General features: G+C 35.8%; 2 protein-coding genes across 3 annotated transcripts; both read left to right on the top strand.

Annotated features, from left to right (window-relative positions):
• Nucleotides 1–322: 322 nt before the first annotated feature.
• Nucleotides 323–12,994, top strand: LOC11437997 (protein ENHANCED DOWNY MILDEW 2). 2 transcript variants are annotated; one of them, XM_003600147.4, is made up of 19 exons: nucleotides 323–456; nucleotides 578–1,034; nucleotides 1,458–1,554; nucleotides 3,116–3,175; nucleotides 3,301–3,455; nucleotides 3,633–3,729; nucleotides 3,834–3,932; nucleotides 4,406–4,653; nucleotides 4,749–4,841; nucleotides 4,925–5,416; nucleotides 5,588–5,735; nucleotides 5,837–5,938; nucleotides 6,916–7,008; nucleotides 7,882–7,923; nucleotides 8,165–8,275; nucleotides 10,828–10,899; nucleotides 11,003–11,121; nucleotides 11,284–11,347; nucleotides 11,443–12,994. In XM_003600147.4, the coding sequence occupies exons 2-19, from the start codon at nucleotides 619–621 to the stop codon at nucleotides 12,670–12,672; spliced, it is 3,738 nt and encodes a 1,245-aa protein (XP_003600195.2). In that variant the 5' UTR covers nucleotides 323–456; nucleotides 578–618; the 3' UTR covers nucleotides 12,673–12,994. The 2 variants fall into 2 exon arrangements, with proteins under 2 accessions (XP_003600195.2, XP_039687119.1); XM_039831185.1 differs by lacking the exon at nucleotides 323–456 and having other exon boundaries at nucleotides 967–1,104.
• A 773-nt stretch (nucleotides 12,995–13,767) lies between these two features.
• Nucleotides 13,768–15,808, top strand: LOC11419526 (probable long-chain-alcohol O-fatty-acyltransferase 1). The gene has a single exon (XM_003600148.4). The coding sequence runs from the start codon at nucleotides 13,909–13,911 to the stop codon at nucleotides 14,941–14,943; it is 1,035 nt and encodes a 344-aa protein (XP_003600196.1). The 5' UTR covers nucleotides 13,768–13,908; the 3' UTR covers nucleotides 14,944–15,808.
• Nucleotides 15,809–16,064: the final 256 nt, after the last annotated feature.

Raw genomic sequence — 16,064 nt, forward strand, 5'->3', positions numbered from 1 at the left:
ACTTAAAAATTATACATTCACCACATTAATTTTTTTTTGGTTTTTTTGGTAAAACTAAAAGTAAATTTTTCTATTTTCAAAAGTAATTATTAAATTTTTGCACTTGCTAGCGTGACATAATTTTTTTTTGGTCAAATAGCCTAGTAGCTAGAGCTCACACAATTAAATGTGGAGAAGAGAACCCCGACCCTGCATACAATATGCAATATCCTACGTATTGAGCTAATCTCAGGAGATAGTGACATAATTTATTTCCAATAAGACAATTTTTTAATTTTTACACCATAAACTGAAAATAATTTCTGATATCATCATAACATGACATAAATAAACAAAATGCAAACGTACCGTTGTATCCATCATCATATACACACAACACACGTTCGAGCTTCACTCATATCAACGCAACCGTCGTTCATCACCGCCTACCGGAGTTCGTTACCGGCCACCCTAACAGTAAGAATCTCCGTCCATTTTCAATTTCAATTTCAATTTCAATCTTTCTTATTTGATTATATAACATAACACCCCTTACATTTATCCATTTAAATTTAATCTTTATTCATTTTTTCTGCAGTTTATGATTTGAGCAGTTAGGGTTTTAAGAAATTAGGGTTTATGGCATCTTCCGACGATGAAGCCGATACGCAACCGTTATCAGTCTCTAATTACCATTTTGTAGATGATAAAGATGCACCAGTAACTTTTTCAATTTTACCGATTCAATGGAGTGAGTCTGAGAGTGTTGAAGGGAAAAAGGAGAAGGTGTTTTTACACGGGAATGCGGATAATGGTTTGCAGAAGATTTTTATGCAAGTTGTAGCTTGGAGATTTGATCTTTCAAATGTGAAGCCGGAGATATCGGTGTTGGCGAAGGATAAGAGATGGATTAAGCTCCAGAAGCCGAGGAAGAGTTATGAGGAGATTGTTAGGAGTGTTTTGATTACGGTTTATTTTATGCATTATGTAAGGAAGAATCCGGAGGCGTTGGGGAAGTCTGTGTGGGATAACTTGAGTAAGAATAAGGATTTTAGGTAATTTGAGTAGTTTTGGCCATGAAGCACTGACACATACACCGGACACGACATTGACACGTCGATACTGGTAATAATTTGAGAAAATGAATTATTTGAACGTAACCACATGTGTCGGTATCGTGTGTCAGACATCGAACACACCTTTGATCAGAGGTGTCAGTGTCGTGTCAGACATCTTTCACGCCTTTGATCAGAGGTGTCACTGTCGTGTCAGACATCTCACACGCCTTTGATCAGAGGTGTCACTGTCGTGTCAGACATCTCACACGCCTTTGATCAGAGGTGTCAGTGTCGTGTCAGACATCTTACATGCATTTGATCAGAGGTGTCGGTGCTACAGCGAGTTCTGGACTTCTTTCTGTCATGATTGCTGTGGAAGTAGTACATGTTATGACGTTTTTTAATTTATTTTTTTTGCAGCCATTATGAAGTTAAGCCTTCGCACAATGATTTGTTAAACCATATGGGTTTAATGGGTGAAGCTGCCACAAGGGATGCTGTCTTGGCAAAGTCCAAGGTACAAACCTTCTCAAATGTGTTGTAATCTTGGAAGTTAGCTTTTGATTTTTCTCTTTCTCTCACTTGAAGCATCCTTTTGGGAATTATTGATTCAAAATATGGTTTGAATATTTTTGTATCATTAAATTAATTGCCTTGAGATCGTAACTTATGTCTTGCATTAATCATAATTTCCTTGTATGATAGCTGATGTAAAACTAGGAGGATTTAATTAAACGTTATTTAATATATATGAACCAAGTCATCAACAAAGAGAAGCACGTTAATTAAATCCTCCTAGTTTTACATCAGCTATCATACAAGGAAATTATGATTAAATTAATTGTATGATAGTTTTACATCCTCCTAGTTTAATCTGTTGATGTTCTTAGGCCAATTTTTTACGTTTAGGTAAGCAGGATTAAGCTTAATCACACACCTTTTGATGAGTTTTGGTAAAAGGTTTAGGAAGAGGTAAAGCAGGATTAAATATTTTAGAATATCAGTCACCCCTCCACTGCTTTCTAGGTTTGACAACTTAGACTTTAGGATGATTATGAGTTATACAGTAATTTTATCTATATAAATATAAATGTAACTTGTTAAATATTCTTTTGTACTTTGCATGATCTCTATCCCCACTTTGTAGAAAATTGTCATATCCATTCTCATATCACAAGTATATTAAGATACCCTCAGCCATAACCGTCGATGTAGCCTATATCAGACTGACTTGTAGGAATTCCATTTATATTTGACGGGGATTACATGATTTCATTTGAATTAATTGACGCCTGTGTAAGATTTCAAGGTCAAGAATATGACATTCATGAAGTGGTTTTCTGTTATGAACCTTCGCATGGGATCAAATCACATACCTAGACGCAGTAGAAAGAATATTTCTTTTGACCTATGTTGAAAGCAAGAAGCAGGCCTATCCTTGACAGATCCCCTTCTAGAATAACATAGATTTTCCTAAATATGATGTTTTGCTTGTTTATTCTAATACCCCCGTCTGCCTTCTAAAGGCTACAAATAATGAACAGAGCCCAATCAAACCAGTAATGATAAGGATTCTGTTATGCATAGTCCTAATCAGAAAATCCTAATTAACAAAATTTTTAAAAAGTAATCCTAATGAATAATTCAAAATTTAAGCAATTGTATTCTTCTTTCTTTGGAGATACGTACAATATTGTTTTCATCTCATATTCAGCTAGGCAAGATGCGTGATCTCAAATACTGTTCTATTATACACTGTTATGTAGTGGTAGTTTATTCATCTCTCTGTTTATCTTACAATTCTATCCTTTTTTTTCCTTGTATGTCGGTCTACCTTCTTCTCATTTTTTTCACTTCAGTTGTATTAGATTTACTATCTCTTTTGCTTTGTTATAGGGATCTAGTTATCCATTGACCTGCCCTTTTGCTGTCTAATAAGATTTAAGTGTGATTTCTTTAAACTTAAAGTTTTCATTTCTTTTTATTTTAAGAAAAAACATTTAATTTCTTTTCTCTTCATCTTCTTCACATTTCTGTTTCACTTCAATGACAATGAATTGATTGATTGATTTTAACAGCTTTTGCTCATGGTTATGGAAGACAAAGATAGGATGAGCATTAAGAAACTTTCTGACGAGGTTTGTCAGATATTTAGTTTTCCTTGAAGAATATTATTCTGATATATTTTCTTTCTTTGCTTCCTTTAATTGATGTCATATATATTTTGTGATGTTTTTTTGAAAGCGTTATTCATTGATTCCAGGAAGTTAAAGAGCTAGCCCGACCTGGATTTATAATAGCTGATGATATTGACAATGATGCAATTGATGAAACTGTTGCCGAGGAAGAGTCAGATGAAGAGGATGAGTTATTTGATTCCGTTTGTTCGTTTTGTGACAATGGTGGTGAGCTTTTGTGGTACGAAATTTTGTGGTGTGGATGGTTAATTTAATTCAATTTGATTCTCTCCTGTACATTTATGCAACTGTGCATGATTTCAGGAGTATTGGAGACATTATTGCTTGTCTTTTTTATTTTAGAGTAGTAGTTGATTCTTTCTTTTTCAAAATACATGTTATAAAATGATTAATGCAGTTGTGAGGGAAAGTGCATGAGGTCATTTCATGCTAATGAGGAGGATGGTGAAGAATCTTCTTGTGCCTCTCTTGGATTTAGCCGAAAGGAAGTTGAGGTCAGCTAATTTTATTCTCTTTACATTTCTTTTATTTGTTTTCCATTTTATTTTTCATTGTATAATTATGTAAAAAATTGATTGCTTGTGTATTTTTTTTGCAGGAGATCCAAAATTTCTATTGTAAGAATTGTGAACATAATAAACACCAGTGCTTTGCATGTGGGGAACTAGGCTGTTCTGATAAATTTGCTGGTGCTGAGGTATAATATAACTACATGTAAATAACGTGCTTCTCTTTGTTGATGACTTGGTTTCATATATATTTTCTTCTCGCTGTATGGAATGCCACTTCTGGCACACTCATGTGAACTGATTTTGTAAAATTGATTTGATAAAAATTGAAGTTTGAAGTGAAGTGATTAATGTTTGGATGTTTTTACTCCAAAAATAGTTTGATTTAAAATCAGCATAAAATTTTCAAACCAAGATATTTATTATCACATTTAGTCAATCTGAGATTTGTAGACAAATAAACTCCGATGCAAACTAACCAAACATGCCAGAATTACGTTTGTTAGGAAGAAAACCACTTTTCGCATCACCTACCTTGCATCCAAACAAGAACAACTTCACTTGACCTCCCAAACGGAGCCCAAAAGATATTTTGAATCCATTCTAAGATAGTTGTCATTAATAGCTTTTTCTTAAATATCGTTTGGAATTTCTCCTTCAGGTCTTCAAATGTGCTTCTGCAACCTGTGGCTTCTTTTATCATCCACAATGTGTTGCGAAGTTACTTCACCTGGTGATTAGTGATGCTCCAACAGAACTAGTAACAAATATAGCTAAGGGGGAACCTTTCACTTGTCCTGCTCATTATTGCCGCATCTGTAAAGAAATGGAAAACAAGAACGAGCATGAGTTACACTTCGCTGTTTGCAGGCGTTGTCCTAAGTCATATCATCGCAAATGTTTGCCAAGGTTATTTTACCCTTTTTTTCCTATGTTTCCTGTCTTCATATGATGATGCTATTTGTAAGTGTCTGGAGGCCTGATTCTCAATTTGCTTTTATCAGAAAGGTTGCTTTTGAAGACATAGTGGAAGAAGGCATTGTAGCCAGGGCTTGGGAAGATCTTTTGCCAAACAATCGCATTCTTATTTATTGCTTGTAAGTGTGATAGTATGCAAGTCTTTTGTTCTCCAAATTTTGCCTTAACATCTAGTAACATCTTATTCCATTCCTTAAAACAGAAAACATGAGATAGATGATGAACTCGGAACTCCTATAAGAGATCATATAAAATTCCCCTATGTTAAACAGAAGGCAAAGCCTGCAACCAAAGAAGTTATAAACAACAACAATGCTAAGTTAGATGATTTACATGTGAAAAGAACTAGTGCTACATTGCCTAAACTTTCTGGTAAAATGTCCTTCGGGAAAGTTGGTATCGAGAATCCTGGAAAGATTTTGGGATCAAACATCCCTAGAAAGAAAGCAAATGAAGCATCAAGAAGGCTTTTGAATGAAAATAAGAGGCCAACTTTAAAGGAAGCAGAAAAGTCTGACCATGAGGAAAACCAGCCCTCACTGGGTTTGCAACTTTATTCTCACTACCAGAAGGGTTCGAAGCAAATTAATTCCGGCAATCATGTTAATAATGTAGCTGATAACACTCTGTCTGTTAAGCGTCCTAAAAAGCTGAGCAGTGCACCACCCCAATTAGATGCAGATTCAGAGAGGAGGTGAATTTCTTATCTGACTTGCTTATTTTTGTGCTGTTACTGTTGTTGGTTCTTTTTCTTAGGTCTTTTTGAAGAGTAGCACTATGATGAAATTATATTGGATTCTTGTGTGAAACTCAAGCTGTCCTTAAGGTTATGGTATTATTCTTAAGATACTTTCTTCTCATGTAGGTTGTTGGCTTTGGTTAAAGAAGCTTCTTCATCAATTACTCTGGAGTCTGTCATAAAAGAACATAAATTTGTTTCTACTCACACTCACTCGCTAAAAAATGTTGTGGAGAAGACTATTACAATGGGAAAGTTGGAAGGTTCAGTTGAGGTGCGTATCTTCCTATACACACACACACACACATTACTCGATAGTTTTATATTTTGGAATTGTGGAATTCATTGAGTTTTTGTTATTTCTTGTATATATAGGCTGTTCGAACGGCTTTAAGGATGCTGGATGAAGGACATAGCATTCGGGATGCAGAAGCTGTTTGTGGTCCCGATGTTATGAACCGGTTATTTAAGTGGAAGGTACTTTACTGTTTTTGAAAAATTAATATAGGGATTTTGGTTATAAGTGTCTAATAATCAGACCTCGTTAGCATGTCTTACAATATGATTTGCTTCCTTAGCTAGAGTTATCAATCCTAGATAGAACTGCTATATAGCAGGATCGCTTCTATACTAAATATTATACACATCGGTTAGGCAATTTAAACTATAGATATATAAATGCCCAAAGGTCAAAAAGTAAGCAAAAGTAAAGGCATGGACTTGCCTTTTAAGCTTAACAAACATCAACAACTAAAAAAGTCATGGAACATAAAGGGAAAAATGTATGCTGGAATCTTAGAAATTTAACTCTAAGGGTATGTTTGGATTGAAGGTTTAGGAGGGGAAGGGAAGGAAGGGTATACTTTTCTTTTCTAAATTACGGACTATATAACATGTTTTTCTAAAATAAATTAAGTGTGATTGAAGAATTATATGATTGTTTATCATGTAAATATGTTAACTTTTTAAAAAACATTTCCTAGTGTTCGTAATTTAAAAATAAAAAGTAAACCCTCCCCTCCTAAACCCTTCATCCAAACACACCCTAAGTGTGAGCAGAGCAATGAGTGTGCCAGCAGTGGGTCTGAGGGGAGTTTGTGCTGAAACAGAGGAGAGAGTAGTGGGTCGGTGGGCAATGGGTTTTTAATAAATGGCTGAACAAAGGTTTCAAATACTCTATGATATCATTCTGGTGGGAAAAGAGGGGAAACCATCACAATTATCCTAAAAAATGGTCAGAAAACACTGTATCCCTAGCGGTGGGTTGCTGTGAATGTCCATGAAAATAGGCCTGATCCAATATGTGAGGCAGTATATTCACATGTTTTATTACATATCTAATATCCATCTCCTAATTTTTTTCCCTTCTTTCACTCATACACCATAATGCAAGTTTAAACATAAAGAAATAATTCAATTCTGTTATCATAACTTTATCGAGTGAATTACTGCAGGACAAGTTGAAGGTATATCTTGCACCTGTTCTATATGGTAATCGCTACACATCATTTGGTCGCCATTTTACACAAGTGGAAAAGCTGGAAGGGGTATTAATTCTCACATTATAATTTCAATTATTGTCAGATTTCTGTATTCTTGATATCTTTTCCTTATTGTAACTGTTTACTTCTTTCTATATCATTGGGTATTGCTGTCTTGAGAAGATATAAAGACTAGCTTTAATGCTCTCATTTTTCATTGAACAGTATTATTAATCCAGGATATCCCTTGAATATGAACTGTAGATTTCTATGCGATGCATGTGTCATGAATAAGTAGAAATAGTTAAGCTGATGCTGTGGTAAAGGAAAATACATTGACAGTAATTATGATGCTTTTGGCTTTTGTTATCCTTTTGAGATTTGTTGGATTTAAATTTTAGGTGTTAGCATTACTATCTTGTAAACTCAATTTTATTAAGCGCTGAAATTTTAATTGTTAGAGGTACTGATATGGTTTTGTGTTAGGGAATCTGTTAAGAACCAAAATTATGATTTTTGACCCATATGGGTGAACTTATGCTTTATATGTAGAGGTTTATTTAGCTTAGCAATGACCTCTATAAATTTTTCTTATGATTGAAAAAGCTAGGGAAATGATATTGTCTGACCTTGAATAAGTTAATAGGTTGAAGTCGGGTTATTTGTGTTATGCCTGAAGTTTTTAAAATACTTTGTATGATAAGCTACATAGTGTAAGGTTTTTCTAAGGTGTTTAATTTTCTATAATCATGGGTTCATAGCATGTGTATCTTTCAAACTATTTTAACAGTAGTATTTTCATAAGTAATAGTTGCATAGTAACACAGTTGACAATGTAGCTTCTTGCAGTGTTATTTATTTGAAAGATTCTTCGATATTGTCTAGGCTGTCTCATTATATCCATCAATTGCCTGATTAAAAATTGGTTGACATTTGCAGATTGTGGATAAACTCCATTGGTATGTTCAGAATAATGATATGGTAAATACTGATATTGACCTGCAATTTGCCTTTAAGTTTTTTCTATGATTAAGAATTATAAATGTTCCCAGGTCCTTGTGTATTTTCTTTCTTTGCCATTTCTGCACAACAATCATTCAGTTTTTTCTTAAGAAATTATGATATACTATTACTGTCTGGTGGATAACCATCCTGAACATTGTTAATTTACTTCTAAATTTGAATGTGGATTACCTGACTGGGGATAGCTACTCATGGTCAGATTGTGGACTTCTGCTGTGGTGCTAATGATTTTAGCAGACTTATGAAGAAAAAGCTTGAAGAGACTGGGAAGAGTTGCTTATACAAAAACTTCGATTTACTTCCGACAAAGGTGAATACACTTTCACAACTGTTTTTAAATGTTGAAATTGTTATGTGTGTCATGTATTACTGCTTACATCTTTGACAAGTTGGTAGAGGTTTTTGATAGGCTTCCCGTGTTTCTGTTTTTCAGTAATTTGTTCTCTGTATTTTTGGTTGCTTCTCCTCTGTATGATTTGGTAACATATAACTATGGTGCTTACTTGTCTGTTTATATCGCATATGCTTTTGGTTTGGTAATGCCGAGTGCCTGATATTCCTTGCTTTTCATTTTTTGAAGTAATTATTTTGCTCCTATACATTGATAATGAATTTAGGGGTGTTAAAAAAAACCGAGTACCCTTATCTAACGCAATAACCATACTGCTCCATTTTAAAAGCCCGAGCCATTTTTAAATAAAAGTGAAGTCCCGTTTTAAGCCCATAAACAAAAACAAGTACCGTTTTCTGATTAGATTTAGTAATCGGTTTTACTTTTGATGATGACGCCATATTCCTTTTCTTGTTCAGCGAGGCAGCGCTTCATAGACTGAAGTTGAAATCACTTGGCTCTGTTTTTTCTCCCACTTCTCAATCTCCACCACCTCAGAAGCAGAATCCAACTCGGTGGGTTTTTCCCCCCGCATATTTTAAAGAGTGAAACTAGTACTACAGTCTCTGGTAGAGTAGGTTTGGGACCTAGTGTGCTCCTCTCAAGGCCCCAGGTTCAAATCCTCCCCACACCAATTTATGAGGTAGTCCATACAGAACTTTGCTCTGGCTTTAAATGGGCTCCCCACTAATGGACGGTGGAATTGGTCCCCGGGATTAGTCGATCCTTGGAATGGATACCGAGTTTCCAAAAATAGTACTACAGTCTACCAGCTTCTCATGCTTCCTCTTTCGGTTACTCTGCACGATCCCAATCTGAAATTAAAACTCATCGTCATCTAGTGATGTAGAAACTAAGTGCAATTTCTTTAAGCTATGTATTTCATTGACCAGAAACAGAAACTTGTTGACAGCATGGTTAATTAACTTTAGGGGTGGAGCAAGCAAGCAACCGGTTTTGAATCAAGTCCGAACTGGTTTGGTACCGGTTTACACTCCCAAACCGGTTTTTGTGAAAAATGGTCTGGTTTACCAAACTAATAAACTGAGTTGGTTCACATGGTTCAGTTAACCATGCATCAATGAATAATGAACATCTTATGAAGTCTCCAGATGAAGAATGACTTATTGCATGTAAATTTGGTTAGTCAGTCATTGCCTACGAAGAATTTGATGAACTAGATTTGTCTAGCAACATGACATGTTGACATGCTTTCTGGTTGTGGATCTAAAGTGAACGTCCTTTTAGGCTTTCTTTGTCAGTTTGGAGGGGAGGGGAAGGTCAAGTTAGGGGGAGGAGAGTAGGGGGGGAAAATAGAGAAATTTTCCACATCTTGAGAGGGTGTTTTTGTAGAGAATGATAAATGAATGTTTATCATTAATATATTTCTTATTTTGTGTATTATAACAAGGTAGATTAGATTTGAAGAATTTATCTAAACCCTTCGAAACCCACCAAAACCTTCTTTCAATACAATTTTTGAGTTCCCCATTTTGAGGGGATTTTGTGTTTCTTCATAACTGCCATTTCTCTTTCCTCCTTGCTTTTATTTAAAGCCCTCCCCTCCCCCTCCAAACTCGCAAACAGAGCCTTAGGCTTTGTTTGAGAGTTTGAAGGGGAGGGGAGGGAGGGCTTTGGGGGTGAGAAATCTAGGGGAAAATGGAGAAATCTTCTAAAAAAATTGAAAGTGTTTTTAAAAAAAATGATAAATTAATGCTTATGATTAATATATATTTTATTTTAACAATATTATAACAAGATAGATTGATTTTGAAGAATTCATGTGAACCCTCCAAAACCTTCCAAAACTCTCCTCCAATACAATTTTTGATTTCTCCCAAATGATGAGAGTTTTGTATTATGAAGAAAAATGAACCCCCAAAGCCTTCCCTTCACAATGTTCGAAATTGTTTTGAGGGTTTAAATAAATGATGTTTGGTAATGCTACCTCTTGTCTCTCAATATATGACTCCCTTGAGTAAATTACGGGTATTAAGAAAGTTGGTTGTGAATTATGATATTAAATTTGTTGACAATTGGTATTGCTTTTACATGTTTATTCTTCAAGAGAGAGAATCAGTTAATGTTTTCTTTAGAGTATTTATTACACATTGTAGAAAAAGATGCAACATAATTAGAGGTATGTTAGTAAAGAAATAATTAATGAAGTTGAAAATTATCAAGGGGTCTTGTAAAAAGGAACAAAGAAAAGAAGGTCTTATATTTAGGGACAGTGGTAGTAATGAATGGGATGTATGAAATTTCTTACTAATCTCCATTGTGAAGTATCAGGCTTAAGAAGAACGTTTTCAGGCTTGTTTATGTTATGAGCGTGATGATTTTTGTTTGGTGGTTTCAACCAATTTTCACGAATGGTGAAGAGTATAGACTATGTTAAAGACTTCAGCCTATGGTTATCTTGTTATTTTTCTTTATCTATTTACCAGGATGTTGTTTTGATTTGTTTACAGAATGATTTTAATTTTGAGATGAGAGATTGGCTGACTGTCCAGCGAAAGGAGTTGCCTTTAGGGTCACAGTTGGTAAGAATTTGTCAATTTCATGGTTGAGATGTGCATGCATATCCCAGATGGTCAATTCACATACTTTTGATTTCATTATTTTTATTGGCCGCTTCTTTAACAGATCATGGGCCTAAATCCCCCCTTTGGACTTAAAGCAGCTCTGGCTAACAAGTTTATAGACAAGGCTTTAGAGTTTGAGCCTAAGCTCCTGATTCTTATAGTACCACCAGAGACAGAGAGGTATTGTCCTTTTTCTTGTCCCTTCATTTTTTTTTTTAAGGATGAGAGTTAACTGGTTTTTCCCTCCTCCCAAGCCTTCCAAGATCAATGGAGAATTGTCACTTTTTTGTTTCAGAGTTATTTTTTCTTCCTGCTTTTCATGTTTGCTTCCTTATTATGTAGGCTGGATAGAAAACGGTCGCGATATGTTCTTGTCTGGGAGGATGAGAGGTTTTTATCTGGCAAGGTAAAATAATACTATATTTTGATTGTCACCCGCTCTTTGGTGTACTGACTGCTGTCTTTATGTTTTCCTTGTTCCTGGTCTCTGTTTGTCCCCAGTCGTTTTATCTACCCGGATCAGTTGATTCTAATGACAAGCAAATGGAGCAATGGAATGTAAAGCCACCCCCACTCTACCTTTGGAGCCATCCAGACTGGGCTGATAAGCATAAGCTCATAGCCCAGGAGCATGGTCACCTGTTCAGAGAGCGAGATGTATCGAGAATGGAAAGCTTCGATAAGGAAAAATCATCTGCCAGTCATAGTATGGATGATAACTATTTTGATGATACCATGCTGGATCGCATGCTGGATCATGATTTCTTGAAGTCAACTAGTGATCAAGATAGCTCATTTATGATAGGACAGATGGAAGGCTCATCTCATGGAAATGTTTTTCGAGTGAGTCAAGAGAGACAGGATTATTTGACGATTAATGCTGAGAACACCTCATGGAAAAGGAAACGTACAGAGGAAAATGATGGTAGAGGACCAGCTGTGACCTTACCAGCTATAAGACAAGATATAAATGGTATCTCCACTCCACAGTCTGGATCAGATATGGAGCTCTCAGATAATGAGGTTGGTAATAATGGTCATATGCCTCTGGAGCCCCAGTCTTCCATTGTTGATGATAGCTATAGGCATCTGGAGCCCCTCTCTTCCTCACGGGTGGAGTTTGGACAAGCCTATGATGGGACCCACAATTGGCCAAATGTTGCCGATCCCCTTCCTGATTACGGGTTGGCAGATTTACAGGAACACAATAGTGGGCATCTCGGAGACGGCACTAGTAGCCTTGGATATAGACCTCATCTCAGGGGTGATGATATTTACCCTCCGGGGCTTCCAAGACCCTATCTCACGGAGGATGTTATTCAGCCTCTGGGGGTTCCAAGACCCTATGTCATGGGTGCTGATTATATTCGCCCTCCCAGGGTGCCAATGCCTGATCCTATGAGTAGTAGTTATCTATCTGGTCGTGGTCCTGCTTATAGTCAAATGGGATCTACTTATTCAGTATGTGGTTCAGGATCTGAATTGCCTTACATGATGAATACACCAGCTATGCAGATGAGTACACCAGCTATGCAACGATATGCACCTCGTCTCGATGAATTAAACCATGTTAAGACGAATTCTTTGGGCCCTGAACATCCTATAGTTGATAGAAGTACAACTTCTGAGCATAGTGCCCAATCTGGATCTGAAAATGTTCCACCAGGTTTTCCAGGTGGTTCTCCTCATTTGTATTCACGCCAGAATTCATCAAATTGGTTCAGTGATTAACATGAATCTGCACATTTTTAGGTGTTCTCCTTTGTTCTCGATAAAGATTATAATCTGTACATAAATGATGTTAGGATGGATGTGTTGTACGTGGGATATTTTTTTGTGCCCCTCTTACATCCCTTGCAGATTGTAGGTTTTACATGACATTCCTTTATGTGGAGTATTTTTTTGTTGCTGGGATTGTTCTTGTCCCCCTTTTGTAAGTGACTCGGTGTAGGTGGATAGTGACCCTATAGCTTACAGATCTGCTGTTTCATTATAGTTTTTATTTTGTTGACAGACTATTAAAATTATGGCACAAGTTAGCATTTTCTTAAAATTAAAAGCGTATAAGAATTGGTAAACTATGGACTTTGCAAAGAAGGAAAACATATCTTCTTGCATTAAAATTTTACAGTCTTTTCAAAATTTGTTATATTTCAAGTCATAAGTATAAAGTATTGATTATTTTTTTATACCAAAAAGAGCTTTGATAAATTTTTACACGGGAAATCGTATAGAACCTGAGACTTTTATTATGTTTTTCTCGGTTTAAAAATCCGCACAGAACCTTGATTCTGGCTAAGCTAAGTCTATTTGTTACAGATTTAAAAGAAGTGATTTGAATGTTTAATAATAGTTGAGATAGTAAAATAGCTATTTTGTGTTTGTTTACTGTGAAGAACTCTAAATTTTTACCGTGAGGAACACTAAAAATAGGGAAATACAAGGATATAATTGGAATATTATTATTTTTTGAGACACATGTTTTTATTTACTATTATAAGAAAATTCTACTTAAAAATAAATCTCTGCTTTTGATGTAATTAGAATACAAAGTAATCCTTTAAAAAAAAAAAAGAATACAAAAGTAACATAACTAAAGAAAATTCCACTTAAAAAAAATCTCTGCTTTTGATGTAATTAGAATACAAAAGTAACATAACTAATCTTGTTTTGTAAATAGATAGGAGCATATATTCTTCTAGCTGTCTTGGAGTTGGCCTATTACAGCTGTAATGATGTCATAAGACAGGAACCCAAAAAACAAGATTCACATTCAATTCAATATATTTATTTTGACCAACATTCAATTCAATATTACCACCTACTATTCCGTCCATATTTTGCCTTAAAAAATGCAAAACCTTTTTATTCATTCTACTATTATTTGGATATTTCTTTTCCCATTTCTCATCACTCTAACACACTCATAACAAGAACCTAAAACAATATTCTTTCAAGAAGACAAAGATGGATGGTGAAATTGAGAGATTCATTAAGGTATGGCTTATATCCACAACATGTCTATGTTATTGTTATTACATATCTTCTAAAATCCCCAAAGGCTTTCTAAGGCTTCTCTCAATCCTCCCAATTCTCTACCTTTTCCTAATCCTTCCTTTAAATCTCTCTTCTTTCCACCTTGGTGGCCCCACAACCTTCTTCCTTGTTTGGCTCTCCACTTTCAAACTCATCCTTTTTTCCTTCAATCAACCTCCTCTTTTCCCTCTCCCAAACAATATCTTCCATTTCATTTCCATTGCTTCCCTTCCAATCAACCCTCAACAATCAAATTCAACAACCACTTTTTCATCTAAAAAGTCAATTTTACCCCTTACTTGTTTGAAAGTAGTTATATTGGTAGCAATCATATGTAGCTATGAGTATAGAGAATATATGCACCCTTATTTTATATTGGTCCTTTATTGCTGCCACATGTACCTTGGTATTGAACTTGTGTTAGCAATTAGTGCAGCACCGGTTCGAACCATGTTCGGTTTTGAAATCGAACCACAATTCAACGAACCTTATTTGTCCACATCGCTTCAAGACTTTTGGGGTCGTAGGTGGAACCTAATGGTAACTGGTATCTTACGTCCCACCGTATACAATCCCGTTCGCCACATCATTAGGTCTTATGTGGGTTCCACATATGCCACTTCAGCTGCCACATTGGCAACTTTTGTGGTGTCTGGTCTTATGCACGAGGTAATTTATTATTACCTTGCACGCGCGCCTCCCACGTGGGAAGTCACATGGTTTTTTGTACTTCATGGTGTGTGTACGTCTGTTGAGGTTGCGGTTAAGAAGATTCTTCTTCGTCGTGGGTGGCGGTTGCACCGTGCTGTGTCGGGTCCGCTTACAATTACATTTTTGGCTGTTACCGGGAATTGGTTGTTTTTTCCTCAGTTGCTGAGGAATGGTGTTGTGAGCAAGGGTATTGGGGAGTATGCAATTTTGGTGAATTTTGTTAAGGATAAGTTACCATTACATTTGATTAGTTAATTATTGTTTTTGTAGTGAACATTCGTTATTATAAACGTACAATAACATAGTTTTGATGGATAGAAATTCACCTAGTTTAGTATTGATGGAAATGAAGCATTGGCTCCGACACAGACACCAACATGTCGATACCACACACACTATGAGTTGAGGCTCTTGTTAGATCAATGGGTGGAAGGCTTATATTTTCATATCTCATACATAAAACAAAATCATCAAGCAAACAATGACCAAGTACTGGCAATTCTAGCAAGCATATACATATCCAGGTTGGATAACAGATTCCCATAAACCATTTTCGAACACAAGCAGTAAATTGATTTGGATTTTCTTGTCAAGCTCTGATACAAGAAATTCATTTGGAATACGTTCGGACAAATCACGTTCTATCGCATAAAAATTCAAAAGACGGAACATGAGCCATCAGACCACTATCCAACAGTTCAGATTACTTGACGACGGCAACGTGAGGTTGAACACACCACAGAGAGAAGATACAGAGGGTTTGGAGTTATTGTGCTGGAAGAGGTGTAGAGAGAAAAAGGAGAGTTGAACTTGAGAGGCACAGTCAAATGGCAAAACACTCGAACCAAACAAACCCTTAGTGCATCAAAGAGAAGATTAGGTGAGATATGATTATTTGTCATATCTTTCCCTATCATGATCATCAAACAAACCTTAAATGGCCGAGGAAAAACACATTTATGTAGGTTTTTGTAATTTTGATTTATTCAAAAACTACTATGATGCGTCTCACATTTAATTTCTATGTAAACGTTACTCTAGTTTTATGGCTTTTAGCCAAATTTATGTGTTATTTGGTGTTATTTTATCAATAAAAGACACAGAGGAGTTATACAAGGCTCAACTTGTTTTTGTTTTTAAGTTTCCATTCATCAGCATGAGCTTGGCGTCACACCATCTACCCAAAAGCGATTAAAAACATAAGATTTAAATATGTATTTCATCCTTGTAATTAAGGGTCGTTTAAATTGGTTCCTGTATTCGCTAATCCTTGCAAACTATCCTCTCAAAGTATAATCATTGAAAAATTGGTCCCTGAGCCTAGTTAATGACTGCCACGTCACTGATTAGCTGACGTGGCAGTGGGACTCAACAAA

Source organism: Medicago truncatula, chromosome 3 (genome assembly GCF_003473485.1).
Source record: "Medicago truncatula cultivar Jemalong A17 chromosome 3, MtrunA17r5.0-ANR, whole genome shotgun sequence".
Lineage (NCBI taxonomy): Eukaryota > Viridiplantae > Streptophyta > Magnoliopsida > Fabales > Fabaceae > Medicago > Medicago truncatula.

Bases quoted from the DNA above. Each gene is read 5' to 3' on its own strand.
- LOC11437997 (XM_003600147.4), top strand. From the start codon at position 619: ATGGCATCTTCCGACGATGAAGCCGATACGCAACCGTTATCAGTCTCT. The intron at 3,176-3,300 runs GTTTGTCAGATA...CATTGATTCCAG, and splicing joins TTAAGAAACTTTCTGACGAG to GAAGTTAAAGAGCTAGCCCG. The intron at 11,122-11,283 runs GTATTGTCCTTT...CTTATTATGTAG, and splicing joins GTACCACCAGAGACAGAGAG to GCTGGATAGAAAACGGTCGC.
- LOC11419526 (XM_003600148.4), top strand. From the start codon at position 13,909: ATGGATGGTGAAATTGAGAGATTCATTAAGGTATGGCTTATATCCACA.